General features: G+C 36.7%; 1 protein-coding gene across 1 annotated transcript in view; it reads left to right on the top strand.

The window, feature by feature from the left end:
* The window catches only part of Nrk (Nik related kinase), a 95,860-nt gene extending 84,699 nt beyond the window's left edge, over positions 1-11,161 (top strand). Inside the window, exons 25-29 of the mRNA XM_035450262.1 lie at positions 530-630; positions 2,509-2,658; positions 5,776-5,911; positions 8,187-8,326; positions 11,066-11,161. Coding sequence (XP_035306153.1) covers positions 530-630; positions 2,509-2,658; positions 5,776-5,911; positions 8,187-8,326; positions 11,066-11,161 — 623 coding nt within the window. The remainder of the gene's footprint in view (positions 1-529; positions 631-2,508; positions 2,659-5,775; positions 5,912-8,186; positions 8,327-11,065) is intronic.
* The last annotated feature ends 11,299 nt before the right edge of the window (positions 11,162-22,460 follow it).

The raw sequence follows: 22,460 nt of genomic DNA, 5'->3' as shown, positions 1-22,460 counted from the left end.
TATTTTAGATAATTACATATTGAGAAAATCTACTTACCTGTGAACATGGGAAGTTTTTCCATTTATTTTGACTTTTTAAATATCTTATTCTCTGCTAAGAATGAAACTCCAAGCCTTGTGTATAGTACGAAAACACTTCACCACTACTCCACACTCACAACCCTTGGATTTCTCAGATAGGCTCTTGGTATGTAGCCTTAAGATGTCCTCAAATTCAGTCTTCCTACCTGAGCCTCCCAAGGGCTAAGATAAAATTTAGGTGCCACTCAGCTTTACTAGAGCTTTATTTTTTCCTTGTTTTTGTAGTAGTGTATAATAAGAATCAAATGCACTTGAATGTTAATAAATACAATCCATGAATTACACAGATATTAATATTGAATGAAGAGAATACAACTCCAGCCAAGTAGCCATTCTAAAAATACACAGCTTTTTCTCTTAACATTGTGTTTATTTCAACTGTGATAATAAATACAAACACCTGCTTGTTAATTTTGAGATATGACTTTTTTGTACGTTGCCCTTATAGTTCAACATGAAGAAACAACATACATTGCAGTTGCTTTGAAATCATCAATTCACCTTTACGCATGGGCACCAAAATCCTTTGACGAAAGCACTGCTATTAAAGTGAGTAACCATTTCATTTGCATCATATCGTTTTTCTCTAAAGAAGACATTGTAAACAAAATAGTTTGGAATGTAGATGTGGAAATATATATATCATTTGGTGACAGTTATTGCAATTTGAATATATCATGTCAATAATTATCATTTAACCCTTTTTTAGACAATCCACAGGCACCACAGCAAGGGAGAGTTTGAGGGAAGTCCCCAACCCCTCCCCTTACAGGACATCCCCACCAGCTCCTCACTCCCATTTCCTGTAGTCAACATGAAGATCTTCTCTTCTAGAGGCCCAAAAACAGGCTTCAGGTGCCACCCCAATGACTTGAAGCTGGAAAAGTCCCTATTTTCTCTTAGTGGGGGGTGGAGAGTGGAGGGAAGGTAAGAAGAGAGATGGAGATACTGAGGAAGCCACATTGGAAGGGGGGAGATAAAAGCTTTGCTCCAACTATCATTACAATAGATGGGTGGGGGAAGGAAGTGAGGGTCTATATTTCTTCCAATCTGAAACACACTTCTCGGTAGAACTGTTCTGGGACAATAGTGGGTAAGTACACTGGTACACTTTAGATCTTCAGAACTTATATGGATTAACTATGGAAACTAATCATCTAATGGCTGAAATAAATTACGGCTGATTTTTTTCCTTTCCCATAAGTTGAGTTCTATTGAAATAGGACAGTATTTTTTTAAAGCCAAGTAGCTATTTGACTATGCTTTTTATAGGCATCAGAATCAGTAGGAACATTTGTTAAATGTTTAGATCTCAGACCCAACCCCAGGCTGCATTAGTGGGTCTGCAGTGGGGCCTGAGAATCATATTTTAACAAATGTATGCTCTCAATGATCCTGAACTACTTTGTCCACATACAGATTTCCCAAAGCACTAATGGGAGCACATGCTGATAGAATTCAAGGTATTCATGAAATACATCTGGATCTTAGATCAGGATCTATTTACATGTTCTAATTTTTAGGCCCAAACTTCACATGTATACATTGATCATGATAAAATACATGTGAATACTCCTCAAGCATTATTTGTACCATCTGCACAGTATCCTGTAGCTTCTTTCTAGATAGAATAGGCTACTATACAGACAATCAGTCTACCATGACAGACACACTATCCCTCATCTGATCTGCCTAAATTGGGTCTTGGCTCAGCTGCCAACATTTGGATATGGTTAATTCTTGGGTGTCTGCTGACTTGTCAGCGCTACCTGGTATGGAACTGGAAAACAAAGAAATAAGTACCAACAGTGTGTCTTAACTAGTTCCTGTCTAAGTCCTCATTTCCATTCTTGATGCCTGCCTTGTGACCACGTCATTGTGAATCCCATGATGCTTAGTCCTTTACATGATCTGATCTTTGCAACGAATCCTGTTTGGCCTTTTGTTTCCTTGAACTATAAACCATAGGAGTCTTAGAGAATAGTCTGTCTACCATAGGTTAATATGTATGGCCTTTTTCCTTCTTTACCAAGTATGCATTGACCAATCAGCAGACTCCGAAGGAGACTACATGTCCTATGAAGCCTATATACGAATATTGGCAAAAATACAGGCAGCTGATCCAGCGAACCGGTTTAAGAGACCAGATGAGCTCCTTCATTTGCTGAAGCTCAAGGCAAGGAATCTAAGGACAGCTAAAGAGAGAACAAGGACATATGCAGTTCAGAGAGTCATAACAATTTGGTCATTGTAGGTTGTAGGTAGCCCTAGTTTTCAATTCCCAAGATCATAAATGAGTTAATCAACCAATCACAAACAGCCACCTGAGTTTGCTAAACTTGTAAATATAGCAAAAGAATAGGGAAATTTTTGCCTAGTCAGAATGTCATTATGGCCTTTTGGCCATATTTGCTTTTATATTTTCAGGTGTTTCCAACCCCTGATCTTAAGCCGGTGACAGTTGACCTGACTGTTGGTTCTGAGAAAACACTGAAGATTTTCTTCAGCTCAGCTCATGGATATCACATGATTGATGCAGAATCTGAAGTTATGTCTGATGTGACCTTGCCAAATAACGTAAGATAATACCTTCAGATCTCTAGAACTTATTATAAGCACTTTGAAACACACTCTCAAAAGTTTTAAGTATAACTTCCCTTCATTTCTTTTACTTTTTAAAGTGATGTTTATTTTTATTTTATGTGCATTGATGTTTTGCCTGCATGTGCATGTATGCCTGAGGGTGTAGGGTTCTAACAGGTAAGTTTAGCATGGCAGAGAATGTTGCTACATAAATAAAAATCACTAATGGTTTCATTCTACAAATATTTAAGTGCAGTCTGCAGACAGATTTTGTTTGGCCATAATGATTTTGTTATTAATAAATACATGTAGCCTTTAAAATCCAGAGTTCTATTGATTAACCAGACCTGAGAATCTCAAGCCCATACCACCATCTGGCCATTATCAAGTGGAACTAATTGAGGTCTGCCTCCTTTTAATGACTTTTGTGTTCTACATTCACTATCCATTCATCTTTGTGCATTTATCTAATTGGCCCTAGGATGCTTTTTCAGTTGGCTTTAGTATTTCTATATCCTGTAATATACTAATATACTTTATTAAGAAATAGGAGAATTACATAATTATGTGTAGTCCCCTCTTTATTGTATTATCTATAGACTACAGCAAATTACTTTAAAATTCATTTATGTCATTAATTAATTTGGAGAATTTCTGATGAAAAGATTCAGTATTTTTACAGTAAATTCACTACAATTTTACATGTAAATAAGGCCCAAGATTTAAATTATGAATGCTTGTACAAACACTCATCATCAATATAAAGAGCTTAAGCTGGGCGTTGGTGGTGCCCACTTTTAATCCCAGCACTCCGGAGGCAGAGGCAGGAGGATCTCTGTGAGTTCTAAGCCAGCATGGTCTACAAAGCAAGGGCCAGGACAATCTCCAAAGCAATACAGAGAAACCCCGTCTCAAAAACCGAAAAGAAAAAGAAAAATACAAAGAGCTTGGCAATAACATCATACAACTCCCAATTTATCATACAAAATATTGATGGTAGAATTGATGGTTTCCTAGTTGAAAGTTATATTTGAAAGGAATGCCTTTACCAGCAGTTTCTTTTTGCTTTTTGCTTCACCCTTTCTTGATACTCAGTTTATTAAATATTAAATTTTCAGCAGCTTATCATTATGTAAAATCCCTGTACAATAATTTATGTACTTTAAATCACTCAATTTGTGTGATATTTTGAACAGTTTTAGAAATATAGCCCATGTCTCTAATAATGCAATTAAAACAATGACATAAAACAGCAGAACATTGGTGAAGACGTCTTTCAACATATTTTGGTGAAACTAACAATCAGTAGCTAATGACCCAGTAGTTGCCTAAATATACAATTTACCCTGTTTCTACTGTGGTAATAGTAAACACATTCTCAGCCAAAACAACAAAATAATTTTGATGTAACTATATTACTCTTTATTTAAGTTGTCTCTGTAGCTTCATGTGTCTTCTATTTATCATCATAACAGACAACCTTTATTCAGAAGCCAGTGCAATAAGGAATATTTGAATGTTGATTTAAGTCTACACTTATTGAAAAACCCAATCTGGCATATTAGTGCACACATAACACACATAAACCCATAACTTTGGAGGTGTAGACAGGATGTTTGGGAGTATTATGGCCAGCATTGGCTATTTAGCAAATTTGAGGCCAGCCTGGGGTACACTAGACACTGGCTTGAAAATAAAATCATTGAAGATGTTTAAATCTAAATAATAAGCATGGAAATTATTTACTACAGAAATGAGAATGAGGGAAGAGATTTCAAAAATCATTTTCTGACCTAATTAGGATACCTCATATGTACGCAAACATATTTTTAGACAAATTCCCTAGTGTCTTGACCCACTAAAATAGAAAGGATTCTAATATAAGGGAGAGGAGGGTGTCTTCTGAAAGAGAATATCCTAAAAATAATATTTTCTCCAAAGTGCTAGATTACAAAGGCTCTCACAGTGTTGGGGAGCCACGCATGCTGAAGAGTACCCAGTTGCTTAAGGAAGCATCCAAGAAGCAGGGGAATTACCTCAGAGGCTGTCTGAGTTCACAGCAGTCCCTTTTTATTACAAACAGATTTTCTTGAGACAACCTTATTTCTTGCATTTTCTTTCATTCTTTTATCTGTTTTCTGATTCAACTGCTCATGCAAGTACCCAGGGAACACATTAAAATTGCGTTTCGCCTCTGGATTCCCATTTTAGTTTTGAGGATTGTTGTTGCTGAGACATGGCCTCAAGCAACTGGCCTGAGTACGCTGGCTTTGGCAAGTATAGCTTCTGACCTCTCCTCCCCTCACCCCCGTAACTTGCTAATTTGGAAAAACAGTAAAACACACCTTTTTAAAAATTATTAGAGAAATACTGTCAATGGCATAATATCTGTGCTCTAAACAGATTCTGTCCCATTTATGAACCTGAAAATTTACAAATTCATACTTATCTCTTAGTATTTCCTTATTCTGCCAATCAATACTTCTTAATGTGCATATTGAGTCTGTGTTAACATGATGTGACTTGAATGAGATAGTCTACGTTTTCTTGAATGGGGGACAATTATAATAAAACAAATTATGAACAGTATTAAAAGTTGACCCTTAAAATATTTGAAGCTCAAGCTATTTGAGGTTTATTTTCCTTTTTACATGAATTTGCTAATGACCAAGAATTATGTATATGATGTGTTACTTGGCTCACACATTCATTATGAAAATATTGCTTAATTTCTGAAATGAATCCTAAATTCAGGGCTATATTATTTTTTTCCTATATAATACACAAGACTTTTGTGGCATTCCAAGAAATTTCTCTGTGCTAGAAGTACATACAGCTCAATTTTTTTTCCAAAATTATTATCTAAACAAAAATAGAGAATATTAAAACTTATGGCTTTGTGACATAATGGAAACCAACTCTTCGCAAATGTTTAGTTTATCTCAGTCTGCTGAATTTAGAAACAGAGATTACCTTCCTCCCTGCATGCTGAGCATTTTTGGTCTTCAATTAAAGTAATAGTTGCTGCGGTTAATGTAATAGTAATAAAATTCTGGACACAAAAGTCTTAATGAAACATAATCCCTGTCCCTGGTAATCATTACATCACAGAACATCATCATTTTACCTGATTGCTTGGGAATTGGCGTGATGCTCTCCTTCAATGCTGAAGCTGCCTCCGAGGAAGCAAATGAACAACTCTTCAAGAAGATCCTTGATGTGTGGAAAGACATACCATCTTCCGTGGGTACGTACTAAATTCTTTTTCCTCCCAGATGATCCAGAGAAGCTTTAAGAGAATGAAATTGTGACCTAAAATAGGGTTTCTGGAATTTAGGGTTTTTTGTTTTTTCTTAAATCACGGATGGGTAATTTAAGGTCTTCCATGTTTAAAAAAGTACTTCTATTTTGTCTAGTCATCAGTGTTCTATATAGAGAGTGGTATTTGTGTAAAGTAACTTATATATAAAAAGATAGATAGAACTGCCTGAAATACCTGTTAGTGGCCACCCAGGTGGCAACATGGAGAATTACATTTTTTTTTCTGGTTAGTGCACTTAATTTCTCTAAATAGTCTAGGGATGCTGGTCTGGGAAATTAAATAAATTCAGATTCTTTTTTATGTTTCCAATGTGTAGTGACTAGAAAAAGAGAATATATGCAAATAGTTAACTATTAGTCAGGGTAAAGAGTAGAATGACAACATAAATGACAACCCCCCTGTCGTTTGTGTGTGTGTGTGTGTGTGTGTGTGTGTGTGTGTGTGTGTGTGTGTGTGTGTGTGTGTGTGTGTTTAAAGAGACAGTGGGTTATACAAAAGAAAGGGAAGGGGAAGGAAAAGCTGTTTGTCCAAACAGAGGCCAGCATCCTCTAAAATGTCTATACAGTGGGTAGAAAAGTAACACCCACATTACTTTAATAAAAAATTTGAAAGAACTCATTTTGAACTATTTTTCTGTGGGGTGATAATCTTTTCCATTGCATCTGCAGAATCTTTTAAATTTTTAGACATAGTCAATGTTAAGGACTGTCCTGAAAACCTGCTCTAATTTCTTCAAATAGCTAAGAATTCACAGAGGGCTTAAAGCCATTATAAATGATAGACACTAAATGCTTATGGTACAAATTGATGGATCTAGGGCAAAAGAAAGTAAAAGCAATGAGTCATGTTATATCTTTTATAGTGATACTTTCAGGAATAATGTTAAGCAGCCCAAGGAAAGAATGCATCCCCAGAATGTCAAAAAGTATGTGAACCCAGAAACGAAAATCAGGTAGCTAAGTTCAACTGAGAAACTGAGCATAACCTTAATATTCAAGCCACTAGGTGATCATAAGAGTAAAGGCTGTTGGTTTTGATGATAAATAGACAGAGACAATTAAATGAAGAGTAATATAGTTACATCAAATAGTATTCCATAAGTTATTTTATGTAAATTTAATGTAAACTACTGAAGATAAATTTTAGTTTAAATAGGAGTACCTGAGAACATTTGATAAAAATGGGTAATTTACAAACATACATAGCTATACTAATGCCAATTTCCCTTATAAAATAAAGGAAAACCAAGATTCAGATTAATTAAAGAATTCTGCTTTCAGTCATCAAAGTGCCACATTTTGTTTTTTAATTTCAGTTAAAATTTGTGTCATTTTAAATGCTACAATTTAATTTATATATGGAAATTTTCTCCCCATAAATTTCATAAAGAATAGGAAGTTGAAAGTCAAACAATTACGAATATTACTACTTCAGCCATAACATACTTCACAGAGTCAGTGAAAGAGATGGACTTCTCATAACAATAAATCTGCTTTCAGATAGTATTTTCATAAATGATATCATCACAAAGGATTATAAAACAGACAAAAAAAGTTTAAAATGGTTATAATTTCCCTCAACAAGAAAAGGCTTTAACTATATAAAATTATGCTCAGGTCTGCTTGTAACAGGAAAACTTTCTCAATTAAATGTGTTACTAAAGTCATTGTTTGAATAAGACATTATGTAACAGTTTAATATTTTCAGGGCTGAGAACTGAACCCAGAGTCTTGCACTCTACCACTGAACTAAATCGCAAACCCTGTTTTAATTTGTTCTGGAGTCAGTTTTCCACGTATGTTACAACACAGCTCTTTATTGGGACCCCTCAGTTCATATTTGATGTGACACTGTACTTTACCTACACTATTACATTTTATTTAAAGCCATGGATTGATCTGAATGTTTACAAAGTCGTTAACCCTTGGCTTAGTCTGTGGTCTTACAGTATATAAACACAAACGTTCACGAAGACCTAGCAAGTCAATGTTGATCACTGTGGGACCTACAGGTAACAACTGTGAAAACCAGGCCTAAGCAGCAAAATGTCCAAAATGGCACACTTTAGAATAAGGTTAAAAACAGATGAGTTTAACCTTTCCTGTAACTATAAACTTCTTAATAGTTAACTGTGGTTATGATTTTTATCCCCCTGCTGACAAAATGAAATGTTCTGCTGACGTTTCCATTTGTATTGTAGCTTTTGAGTGTACACAGAGAATCACCGGGTGCGACCAAAAGGCTATTGAAGTGCGGTCCCTGCAGTCCAGCATCATCGAGAATGAGCTGAAGCGCAGGTCAATCAAGAAACTGAGATTCCTGTGTACCCGTGGTGACAAGGTACAGTTTACACCCTTCAGTAAAGGGGAAATAAATTAGGCAGTGACATTAATTAGACTTTCTGACCATTTCCTTTCGCTCATAAATACATTAGATTATATTTTTTAAATAGCACAGTATCAATAAAAACAATATATACCCCAATTTTAGATAGATATAATATAAATTAAATATAAATCTAGTTATATCCCAATTAAACATCGATATTTTATATGGCAAGAACTTGCATTATTTTTTGATCCATAATCATTTTTGTTTTCATACCAAGAAATTTAAGAAAAATATGAGAGCATATCTGCCTCCTTAGGATGATTTAAATATTTTGGTTTTGATTACCATAATTTAATCCCACATATCAATGACATTCTTTGTGATATTTCAGTGCATGCCCTCCACGTGCACTAATCAGATCTAAATGCCTTTTAATCTACCTTAATCCCAATGTCATTCCTAGTCTCTACATGGATTTCTTTTAGCTTTGATATATGAAAGAAATCATTAATGTTTTCTTTTTAGCTTATTTTGATAGCATAAGTTCTCTACTTCTACGTATTTTGCTGCAAATGAATGATTTGGGGTTTTGTTTTGTTTTTGTCTATTCATTGATTAACAGGTACCTAGATTGACTCAAAAGTTATTGCAGATAGTGCTCCAATAACCATGGCATATGGATATCTTGGGTAGGCTGGTACCATTCCTATGATACATACCAAGATATGTGAGAGACAGAATACATGGGAATTTTATTAGGGTTCTGACCAATGTTGTTGAATATATAATTATATGTTAGGCTTTATGCTTGCTATTTTAGAAGCTGTCTAAATTTATCCTCACACATAGTTATAATGATGACTATTTTACAGGAAAGAAAACTAAAATTGAGACTTGGAAATTTTCTGTGAAATTTGATCAGTGTTAACTATTAAAATAGCTAGGTAGGAAAGTTTATCACCTAAGTTAGTATATTAAGAAATAATACTTGAAAGAAATAATAGGATTAAGCATCATGATTAAGGATTACACAGAATTCAAGCTAATATAAGAGAAATCATGGCAAAATCACTTCATGTCAAGGAAAGTTGCCCAATTTTGCAATGTAATGCTAAGAACCAGAGTTTGAGGTCAGAGTTTGGGGTTGCAGTTCTGGCTCTGTCACCTAACAAGATGTGAGAACCAGAGAAGTTTAATGGATCTTTAGTATTTTTCTTTTGTCAGGGGATGGGAGAATTCTGGGCATGGAACCCTGGACTGCACACATGTGCCATGCAAACACTGTACAATTGGGCCACATTACCAACCCTTGTTTAATATTTAAAAATAAAAAAACCACTTAATCCCTTTATCTCTAAGGTGGAACAATTAATAACTTTTGGATGAGCAAAGGTAAAAATTTTACATAATATGTGTGCAGTAAGCATGTTAGAGAGGACTTGGCACATAAAATGTGTTAAGGGTAGTTGATTTATTTTACACTCATCACCATCAGAATAGCCTACTAAGTATAACTTTTGATGGTGTAAAAAATCTTTGTCTTCTTTTTGATATTTATGTCTGTGCTCTGTTCTGATTTTCCTTATTATGGAAAAACACATGTTCATACATGTTCCTCTCTATCCCATTGGGTTTAACACATTGTACCAAGGAAAGGAGGAAATGTTGCAATTCAATTATAATCTCAAAAAATAAAAACAAATTTATTCTAATTCAAAATTTTTTAATGCAAGAAAACATTTTTTCCGTCACTTGCCACTTCTGCTTATATTTAAGAAGATATAGAAATTTTCTTTTTTATTTCAGTGAAATGACTTGACATCATATAAAGTAGAAAATTTAATCCCCTTTCTTCCCTACAAATTCTCCAGTATACTCATCCCAGTCATTCAAATTCATAGTCCCTTTTTCAGTAATTGTTATTGCAATGCATATATGTATACACATATATTCCTAAATATAACCTGTTTATTCCACATACTGTTGTGTGTATATAGATATCCATGGCTGACCTTTTGGCACTGGACAGCTAATTGGTGTGCTCTTCCCTGGGGAAGACCACCTCTCCTGATCCCAGCTCCCAGCTTTCCTCCATTGCCTGTAGTTTTGTGTGTAGAGTTGAGGTCTTGTGAGATTTCCCCAATCCAATGTGGCATGTCCATTGGTGTCACCTTTGCTCAACTAAAATAAAGTGTTGTTAACCAAAACTAATAAGCAACTTCAGCTGGTGAAAACTACCTACAATAAATATAGTAGTCACTAAGGGAAGAAAAATCATTATTCTTTGTGGAGGGCACTGGTAGCTTCCAATGTTCTGTACATGGCCTTCCACCTGTGCCCATATGGTCAGCACTGCTTGGCCCAAGTGGGTTATAATTTTTAAAAAGAGAACATGAAGATGGGAGGGAACATGTTGAGGGGGTCCGGAGGGAATTGACCAAGTGATCATGTGATCATAATTCATTGTGTGGATGGACGAAAGTCTCAAAGGACAGATTTTAAAAGTAAAAACAAAGCCAAACTAATTACATAGACTGTGGTGAGAGGGTTGCTGTGAAATATGTAATGTAAATTCCAAACTAATCAAATTTATATTCCTTAAAATAGAGCAAAGTTGTTCCAAACAAGATGGCTTAATATTTTAATTATACCAAATCATACTTTTATTACTGTACACTTTTGTTTATGAATTATCTAGCTAAAATGGATTACAAATTCACTGATAATGCTTTTCTCTCTTTTTTAAAGCTGTTCTTTACTTCCATACTGAACAATCACCACAGCCGGGTTTACTTTATGACCCTTGGAAAACTTGAAGAGCTCCAAAGAAGTTATGCTGTTTAAATGGTCCCGATGATTTCCTACATTTGCATCCATCACATACATGCAATTGCATCCTAACATTTCAGTTTTACCATTAGAAACACTTTAACCAGAGGCTTTTAATGTAGCACATAATAGTTTCAATGAGAAATTCAGCTTTATAACTAAAGTTAACTATAGCAAGCTCTATGTACTCCAATGGTGTACAATATCTTTTGCACTAACTTTGTAACTTTTGTTACTGTGAATTCAGACATTACTCTTAGGACAGTTTGGACAGTATCTGTATTCAGATTTACAACATGGAGTAAAGAAACCTGTTATAAATTACACTACAATTGAATTGGCCCTAAGTAAGCTTTAAAAAAAAACAATAAATATGTAATTTCCAAGCAAATGTTAGATTAAGACACAGAAACCTAATGATTTTTATTGCCCAGACTAAGGTTGAACAACCTGCATGTACAAGGAAAATTGCAGTAATCAAGGGGGTTATGTCATCCAGTTCTTTTTCACAATGAATCCACAGTTGGAGACCAACTGTGATTTTTTTCTACCCCTTGTTCAACTGGTTTTCTCCATATTAGAAGGAAAGAAGAAAACCTCACATGTTTGCTTCCCCTTTCCTGAAGCCCCAAAGGTGTGCAATAGCCATTTTTACAATCTACCAAACAATATATTTACCAATTTGAATACAGGACTGAACTCCAATACACATGTACTGTAGAAAGATTTTTTTCAATACTTCAAAGTAGGCGTCAAATTCTGTTCCCATGATTGGCTGAGTTCTGAAGTTTATTATCTAGCCAATACTATTACCATCAGACAGCACCGAATATTTCCCAGTCGTATATTAAACTATATAAAATGCCCTTCCAGTTATTAAACAAAACAATGTGGCAAAATGAAAAGAACATTGATAGCTAATACATTCTCACATTTCTATCACTACAAACAGAAATGAAAGTAATCAAGCAATAATCTCAAATTTAGTCATTTGTTGTAGGCAAGTAAATCATAAGTCTTTAAAAGATAACATTCATTGGATATAAAAGTCTACAAAATTGGAATAGTGAAATTCATGCTAGTCCATACCCAAATATTTTATAGACGCCAAAAAAATAGGTGATAGTTGTTCACCTATGGTAACCGCTACCTGATAAGAAAGCATGATTTATACCTATCCATCCTCAATGCCATGGTTAGTTCTGGGGCAAGAGAAAAAGCTGCAGAACCAACCACAAAGTATACCTCAGTGAGTCCTCTAGTTCTGTTTCTAAAGTCTGAAGACTTTGCTAGTGGGATAATGATTTTTAAACTACCTGGTTAACCAAAACAGAAAGCAGCTGACTTCGTGTGATTTCCTTATAGTACATCATTTCCTGGAAACTTTGTGCCAGAAAGGAAGATTTGGATTTTCCTTATGGCTTCTATCAAGTGTGTAGTGGCTCAGTGTTGAGATTATAGGAGAACCTGAGTCTACAAATTAAATGTGACTCACATTGCTGTTACTGTGACACCATAATGTGATCCTAAAACTGGCTTATCCTTGAGTGTTTACAATTCAAATTACTTTCTTAAGTTCACTAGTTATTTTCAATAAACAAACTTTAATGTCAAATCAATACCTTAGAAGTAGTTTTCTTTTTAAAAAAAATTGTACACCAAAGGCCATGGGGAACCTGGTGCAAGTACCTCATCGCTGAGCAAATGGAGCTTGCTATGTTTGAATTTCTGAATTTTTTTCTCATTTAAGTAGTATGTAGGAAAAGCCTTTTAAGAATTTTTTTCTTCATAATATTTACTCAAAGTTAAGCTTATAACAAGTTTTATCTTACAAACATATGTTTAAGGCAGTAATACATTTTAAAAACTATTTTAGCAACTCAACTCCCATTGTTCTTTGTGGCAGTTATTCCAGCAAGCACAGGAAATATCAGAATCTACAAAGTTGTCCCAAAGCAACCACACAGGACAGATTGCCAATGCAATCCCGTGCTTTGAAGGCTAGTGTGTTAATGAAAAAGTTCGGCACCTAGCAAGGAAAAGGGAGCTTTAAACCTTGGGTGGTCAAGTAGGAAGGTACAAAATATTTGAAGTAATTCATTAGTAATCAGTGTCACTAATGAATATTTCCAATTTAGGTGTTAATCTATGTGGTCTCTATATAACATCGGCAGGTGAATCAGAAAGGTGGAACAATGTCATTTCATAGTCATTATACGTTGTAATAGAAGGAATGACTATGTACTATACCTTGGAACTGTACCTAGAAGGCCCAGCACATCACAAAAGTGTGGAGAGGCACCCCTGAAAGCCAGTGTAACTAGAATTATGGTTTGAAGCATGAACATTCTGGCAGGTTATAAGCAGCACTGGTGAGAATATGGTTTGATTTCATGGTGGATTCGGTTTTGTTGTTACCAAATCACTTGTAATAAATGATATCATGTGAAATGTTTGGAAACTAGAAAGTGCTAAAAGAATAGGGCTGATAACAAAATTTCTGAATGAGTTCAAAGTAAGATGCTAAGAGCAAGAGCAAGAAGCAAAAACCATCAAAGCAATAAAATAAGCAAAGCAGTATCTCTCATACACTCCCATCCCTTCACCCAAAACTTAGAATGCAAAGATTAAATACTTCTTGAGATAAATTGAAAACCAAGTGATGTTTTCATCTATTTGAGGGCTGGACAGATAGCTAGATTAGTAAAGCCCAGGCCAGATGCTCTAAATTCAATCCCCAGAAATCACATAAAAATTCCAGTCATGGTAGTGGATACTTTGAATCCCTGTGCTGAAGAAAGGTAGACAAGTAGATTTCTGGAGCTTGCTTGCCAGCTAGTCAAAACTAATTGGAAAGATTCTGGCCAGTAAGAGACCCTGTCTCCAAACAGGTGGATGTTATTGCTAAGGATGACACTGGATGTTATCCTCTGATTGCTCTTTCCCTCCCTCCCTCCCTCCTTCCCTCCCTCCCTCCCTCTCTCCTTCCTTCCCTTCCTCCCTTCTCGTCTTTTCCTCTCCCTCCCACCTTCCCTCCCACCATCAGGCTCCCTTTCTCTCTCACACACATGTAACACACATAACACACACACATACGCGCCCGCGCGTGCATCCACACACACACACCACATGCATACACAGGGACACACAAACATGCACAAACACACAGAACACAATTCATTCATCTGAGACAGTCTCCACAAGATAAGAAATAATGCCACACACTCTCAATGGGATCTTTTACATATGTTTTGATTTGTTTCAAGATATGTGCCTGTTTGAATCACTTACATTCAACTTGTATGGAATTCATCTTTGGACTAATTGTTTGATCAGAAACTCTGTAATGAATTATTGATTGGCTTCTTAAATAAAAATTTTCAATTATTGATTGGTGTCATTATTGGTATACACAAGCACAATGTCTTGGAATTTGGGCTCATTTCAGGAATAATTTCCTTAAAGTAGGTAAGAATCTACCCATTAGGAGATAATCAAGGGTCTCTCTGTTGTATGGTTCTGGTTAAGGAAAGACGTATTTATCTAATAAAGAGGTTTTTTTTCTGTAGAGTGGACTATGAGTCAGTGAAGAGCTTGTCTTTCAAGAATGAAAGTGTCAGTGTAGAGTCCCAAAGCACTAATAAAACTGGTACAAACCCAGTGCTGGGAAAGGGGTGACAAGTGGATTCTTGGAGCTTGCTAGCCAGCCAGTATGGCCAATTCAGAGATTCCAGTTCAGTATGGCAAAAAAATAAGGTGTCAAGCAACTGAAGAAGATGTCCAGTGTTGATTTATGCCCTCCAAGTGCACATGGACACATACAGGAAACATACACACGCACACACAATATCCTAGCAAAATAATCTGTGAAATTAGAACCTAATAGGGCTTTTTCTAGGTATGTGGGGCATGTAGGTATAGAATCACATAGGATAGAGTATGACACATTTTGGGTACACATGGAACTCTGGTGGACACACATATATAGAGTCATTTGGTATGGGTAAACCCAGCCAAATTTTAATACTACCTTCCCTCATATTTCATCCCAGTATCTTCATGTCTGGTGGTGAATGAAAAGTAGGAACCTTATCCAAAGAGGAGAGTACATATTTATAGTTAATTAGCAATCAAAAAGGGGTTTGTAAAAGCTCATAATAGAAAACAAATGACAGCATAATCATGGCATTGTTACATGTTGTGTACATTCAGAAATATATTGGCCTGATTCCAAATAGTAGGTCCAGAGGAAATAAAATGAATTTATATGGATTTATGTTTTCAGAAGCTGGTCAATGCTGTAGACAAATGGAAAAATCAGATTCAGAGCTGTCTTATAGCTTTACCACTCCATAAGTTAAAGTACCTCATTTGGTACCTGTCACAGGGAAAATGCTCAATAAATGCATGAGATAAAGGAAAATTGGGGGCATCAGCCATGGGAGGCTGAGATTATCCTACATCCTCTTTTATTTTCAACCACTTAAAATTCAGAGATGTGTTTGCTGTTTCATCAATGTATCATTCGATCAGTGATTGCATGGATATGACACATTTTCGTTCATTCCAAAAGATCCTCACAAACCTGCAATTTTAAATAGGTCACTATTTAATTTCTTAGTTTATTATTTACCTTGAAAAGAAACAAAAGGGAGGCCACTAAACTTTTATATAATTCAAGACTTGCTACATCGAACATCACAAAAATAAGACATTTAATTTCTGATTTCATACAAACATTTGTATGTGGTGTTTGTCACAAATTATATTGTAGCATCCTGAGATATGTTTAAGTGTCTTCAAAAGTTTTCAGTATGTTTTGAATACGTTTTCATCCACAAATTTTATGTTACTATAAACAAATATATTCCATGCATTCATTGAAGGTTCCTTTCTAGTAACTAAATTAGTTTTAATGAGGAAGCCACTAAAACAAACATTCCATATGTGAAAGATGAGTCTCTTGAGTTGAAATAGCAACCAATATAATGGAGTTCAAAACTGATTGAATTACCAGAATATACTTCTTTTCCATAGGCAAAATTAAATTATAAGACAAGCTGGTAAAATAAGGACTACATTTGTTATTTCCCCACTGGTCTATTATCTGCACTCATCCAAATAGATACTTGATTTCTTTAAGTGGTTTGGGGGTTTCCTGGGCATGAATATCCATGAGAGTCTTTGGGCTAGGTGCCCAAATACCTTGGGTCAGATCCAATTGGCCCTACTGCTTCCCTGGGTCTTGTGGACATATGGGTTCCTTCAGCTTTGCAAACTGCAGTTCCTCTTAGTCTTTCCCACTCCCAATGAAGCTTTCTCCAGTAAATCCTTTAATTCTGTCTGTACCCCATCCCATCCCATGTACAATTAAGCATCTCTTTCTATTCACTTTTAAGAATAACCCAATATAATCATGACAATGGACTTAGACTTTTAAAAAGATTCATATTCCAATATATAACCCCTTAAATGCCTAAGATTTTTAAGTACCTCTCCATGAGTTGTAGGGAAAATGAATAAATATATATTCGCTCCATTAGAACCTCAATGACAGACTACCCCATACAGCTTTATGAATTATTGACTTTCCTGATCTTGAATACAGAAACCTGAGTGATGAGTTACTGGATGTGGGTGATCATGCAACCAGCTTCATTTCTGTGGATTCTTTTGGGATTGTAAATTCAAAAGGTGTGGTGTTACAATAAATCTTTCTGCCAAAAGCCACCTGAGCACCACCGCCACATGTGTGCTTTACGCCAGCCGCCTGCCTGAGTTAGGGCCAAATGAATACACAGAAACTTGTATTAGGTACAATGCTGCTTGGCCAATGACTAGGATTCTCATCTGTTAGTTCAGTCTTAATTATCATAAACCTATATATTTTATAAGACTTACCTTATTGGACGCCTTATTGGCGTCCCTCCTTGCCGGTGGCTCACATTGTGCTGCTGGAGGAGGAGCAAGGGGAAAAAAGGGCCCTTCCTGTTTCTCCTTCGCTTAAATATGAGTCTCCTTGCTATGTCACTTCCTGCCTTGATCACCACTTCTCTACTACATTTCCCAGAATCCTCTTTGACTCCTAGTCCCATCTAACTTGCTGTCTCATTGGTCAAACAGTATTTTATTAAACAATCAATAAGATAAACATACACAGTACATTCCCCATCAGTGTGGCATTCCTAGAACTGAAAAGAAATGAAGATCAATACTATTCAAAAACATCATTTTCAGAACAATCATTAAGAAATCCAAGTTTTCATGTACTTGTCGGTTGTTGGAGGATAAGCTTATACTCGCTTGGCATTAAATCCCACTGTTTAATATTAAAACCATAGGTATGGTTGGTGAGGGCTAAAGAGATGGCTCAGTTGGTAAGAACACATACTGTGCAAGTATTAAGACCTGAGTTGAAATTCTAACCACTCATGTAAAATCAAGACATGGCGGGGAGAGTCAGGAGTAGCTTCATGGTTTGCTAGATGCCAGCCTAGCTCCAAGTTCAGTGAGAGACCCTGAATCAAGGGAATAAGGTGGGGAATGTTAGAACAAGACACCTGAACAAGAAGACCTTCTTCTGACCTCCATAAGCACATAGGTGAGCACACTTGATAGAATGCACACAGGTACATAACACTGCACACACAATCACATGCCCTCAAAAAAAAAAACTGACCAAATGAATGAATGAATGGAATGGAATGGAATGCCTTGGGTATGGTGAGGAACAAAAAGAGAGCACAGAATCCTCCATTGCTGCAGCAGAGCCACACATGCCTCTATGACATGTTTAGTTGTCATTAGCTCTCCTGGTACTTACCAGATAGCGTGAGTTAGGAAATATGGTATTTTCTTCTTGAATTAGAGTTGAGAGCAGAAATAAGTCATGAGAGGCAAGTGAAGTGGAAGGTAGCTATTTTCCCCAACAAGTACATCTTTTTCTTACTGGTCTCTATGCATGTGCACACACTGGTAACATTTGACATATCCAGTTCTGCATTCGTCACTGTTTATCACCTACAAGGTTAAGTAAGGTTATATAATGGGCTTCATTTCAAAGAATGTGCTTGCTTGTATATGCAAATACCTGTCTAAACTGCTTAAAATAACAAGTTGTTTAACACCAGAAACTGAGGGCATTTGTCTTCAAATGTTGGAGCATGGCCCCTCTTTAGGCTCCCCTATTATAAGCACGTGGAATGTAGGACGGCCACAGTTCAGCTCAGAGTAAGGGAAGAAGCTAGTCTTCTCTCATTCCGTTCAAGAACTAGAGTTGGGATAATGATTTGATTTGCTATGGTCTTTATGATGAGTGTTTATCCTTTTAAAAGATTTTGTTATTTTTTGTATGATGTAGGGGGCATGAGTGTGCCAATACACCCCTGTGATATGTCATTTGTGGATATCAGTATGACATTTGTAGAGATCAAATGACAATTGTGTGGAATCAAATTTTCTCCTTCCATCTTTACATGGGTCATGGGTTCTCAGGTTTGCACCAGGTGAGCCATGCTCTTGAACTTGTTCTCTCTCTCTCTCTCTCTCTCTCTCTCTCTCTCTCTCTCTCTCTCTCTCTCTCTCTCTCTCTCTCTGTTTGGTTAGTTTGGATAAAGGTTTGTCTATCTTGTTGACTTTCTCAAAAAACCAACTCTTTTTTTCATTGAGTCTTTGTAATGTTTTCCTAATTTCTGCTTTATTGATTTCAGCCCTCAGTTTGATTATTTCCTGGCGTCTACTCCTCCGGGGAAAGTTTGCTTCCATTTGTTCTAGGCTTTCAGATGTGCAGTTAATTCTCTAGTGTGACTATTCTCCAGTTTCTTCATGTGGGCACTTAGTTCTATGAACTTTCTTCTTAGCACTGCTTTCAAAGTGTCCCATGACTTTGAGTATGTTGTATCTTCATTCTTGTTGAATTCTAGGAAGTCTTAGATTTCTTTTTTTTTATTTCTTCCTTGACCTAGGAATGGTGCAATTGTGCATTATTCGACTTCTCTGAGTTTGTAGGGTTTCTGCAATTTGTGTTGTTGAATTCTAACTTTAAACCATGGTGATCTGATACGATACAGGAGGTTATTCCAGTCTTTTTTTTTTTGTATCTCTTGAGGTTTGGTATGTTGCAGAGTAAGAATGTGGTTGATTTTCGAGAAGGTTCCATGTGGTGTTGAGAAGAAGGTATATTCTTTTGTGTTTGGATGGAATGATATATAGATGTCTGTTAATTCCAATTGTGTCATAAATTCTGTTAATTCCTTTGTTTTTTAGTGAAGTTTCTGTCTGGTGGTCCTGTCTAGTGATGAGAGTTGGGTACTTAAGTCTCCCACTATAACTGTGTGAGGTTTTATGTGTGATTTGAGCTTTAGTAATGTTTCTTTTAGGAATGTGGGTGCCTTTGTATTTGGGGCGTAGATGTTCAGAATTGACACTTCGTCTTGATGGACATTTCCTTGGTGAAAAGGAAATGACCTTCTTCATCCCTTTGATTGATTTTAGTTTCAAGTCTAAATTGATAGATATTAGGATTGCTATACCTGCTTATTTCTTGGGTCCATTTGATTGGAAGATCTTTTCCCAACCCTTTACTCTGAGGTAACAACTGCCTTTGACATTGAGATGTGTTTCTGGTATGCAGCAGGAGGATGGATTCTGTCTTCATATCCACTCCGTTAGCCTGTGTCTTTTTATAGGCAAGTTAAGAACATGGAGAATGAGGGATAGTAATGACCATTGATTGTTAATTCTTGTTTGTTTTAGATTTGTTATTGGTGGTGGTGTTATTGTGTGTGGATTTCCCCCCTTTTTTCTTTTGGTGTTTGATAAAGTGGGATTATCTATAGCCTATATTTTTGTTGAGTGTAGTTGTCTTCCTTGGGTTTGAGTTTTCTTTCCAGTACTTTCTGTAGGGTTGGATTTATGGATATGTATTTTTTAAATCTGGTTTTGTCATGGAATATCTTGTATTCTCTGTCTAAAGTGATTGAAAGCTTTGCTGGGTATAGCAGTCTGGGTGGCATCCATGTTCCCTTACAGTTTGTAGAACATCTATCTAGGACCTTCTGGCTTTCAGAGTTTCCATTGAGAAGTCGAGTGTAATTCTGATATGTCTGCCTTTATATGTTACTTGGCCTTTTTCCTTTTTTCCTTTGCTGCTATTTGTAATGATAAATCTTTCTGCCAGCCACCTGAGTTCTGCCCACCGAGTTATGGCCCCAAATAATACACAGGGACTTATATTATTTACAATGCTGCTAGAAGGCCAATTGACTAGGATTTCTTATATGCTAGCTCAGTCTTAATTATCATAAATCTATATTTTTATAAAACTTATCTTATCAAGGATGCCTTCCGCTGGTGTACTCTTCCCGGGATCACATGGTGGCTCCAGAGCAGAGAGTAGGAGGAAGAGGAAGAGCAAGAGAATGACTTCCCGCTTCTCCTTGCTTAAATTCTGAATCTGCCTGCTATGTAACTTCCTGCCTGAATCACCAGACTTCTCTTTCCTACATTTCCCGGAATTCTCCCTGACTCCTAGCCCCACCTATCTTGCTCCCCTATTGGCCAACAATGCTTTATTCAACAACCAATAAGATAAACATATACACAGAAGGACCTCCTCCATCATCTCCTCTTTTCTGTCTAAATAAAAAAAGGATTTTCATTACCATGTATAACCAACTCCATTTAAATGAAAATAAACATTTATAAACAGTATTTGAGATTTGGGCGTCATTCATTCCAAACTGCTTCCTGCTGCTTGGGGGCAATGTCCATGCTATAGAGATCATGATAAAACACAGAAGGTGGAAAGACTTATCGTTGGAAAATGGTGTCAGTGAGCGGGATCACCCCACGCCCCAAGGTTCCCAGAGGAAGCGAAGAACCTGCCTCCGCAGCCCACCCTGTCATGCTGCTGCACAGCATCGAAGCAGCTCCTATATGCCCCTGCTGTCCCATGCTCATGGGACATGCCCTTGAGAGTTCTAGGGGGTAGGATTCTGCAATCTCACCACTGTGAGCCACCAGGCACCTCGAGCTGCTTTCCCGAGACTAGTCAAGGGGTGGCAGAACCCAGGCCGCTGGCAGTAATGTTACAAACTTCCACATAAACTTCATAAAAGCAAAAGAACAGAGCAAAAGAACAGAGACAAGCACAACTTCTTGGTAGCAGCATTTTCTCAGGTGGGCTCTGTTTTGCTACAGACAAGCAGAGACTTGAGTGGCCCCTTTAAGAGAGGTTTCCTGACTCAGCATAAGCAGCAAAAACCGCAGGGCACTTAAGATGCCCTGCTGATAATTGGATGGCGTGTTGGAGTGGCTGGCTGTGGCAGTGACCACATCTCCAAGCCGGCAGCCTGCTTCTTGATAGCAGCATAGACCAAGGCAGTGAGCACAGCTCTCAGTGCTGGTAGTAAGCATACCCCCCCCGCCGCCATCTTGGAAAGACAGCAGCTAAAAATATCGCTTCTTTGATTTTAGCAGTGTTGTTTAACAGATAAAAGACTCCGGGGCCAGAAAAAGGTAAAGATTTACAATAAAGATAGATTAAGATGAAGAAAAACCTCTAAAGGTTTACAGTGTGTTTAAAAATATACCTAGGCTTGCGATCGAAAAAGAAATAAGATAAAGTGTTCTTTAAAAAGAGGAGAAATAGAGTAGCTGGGTGTGGTGGCACATGCCTTTAATCCCAGCACTCCAGAAGCAGAGGCAGGCAGATTTCCACAGAGAAACCCTGTCTAGGGAAAAAACACAAGGAAGTAAAAGAAATAGAATAATAAAGAAAGCCACATAAAGATGGAAAATACACAGAGAGTCTGGATACTATATGCTAGATTGTTGTCTTTAAATTGTTTGATTTCTGAGGAAAGAGCTACAGCTGCTACAATACATTTAATTATAAGTGCTGCTGAAGTAATCCAACTTATACATTTTAAAAATGCTTTGACTTCAAAATTGAAGTCAAAGACAGGCTACTTGGGAAAAGATTTCTTGCTTGTGTTTTCACAGAAAATGAAAAACTGTAGACTAATATGGTTTGATCAAGCAAGACCCCCTGAAGAAGTGACCCAACTCATCCTACATGCAAAACAGCTGAGATGATTCAGTCATAGACGACTACTGCCAGAATTCTGTGTTTTGTCATGATCCCCACAGAAGGACATCCCCATCAGCTATTAATATTTTTTCTTTATTCTGTAAGTTTGGTGTTTTGATTATTATGTGTTGAGGGGAGTTCTTTTTATGGTCCAGTCTATTTGGTGTTCTGTAAGCTTCTTGTATTTTCATAGGCATATCCTTCTGTAGGTTGGGGAAGTTT

This window comes from Cricetulus griseus, chromosome X, assembly GCF_003668045.3.
Source record: "Cricetulus griseus strain 17A/GY chromosome X, alternate assembly CriGri-PICRH-1.0, whole genome shotgun sequence".
In the NCBI taxonomy this organism is placed as follows: Eukaryota; Metazoa; Chordata; class Mammalia; order Rodentia; family Cricetidae; genus Cricetulus; species Cricetulus griseus.
Note: the sequence above shows the minus strand (reverse complement) of the source record. Positions and strands in the feature narration are given on the sequence as shown.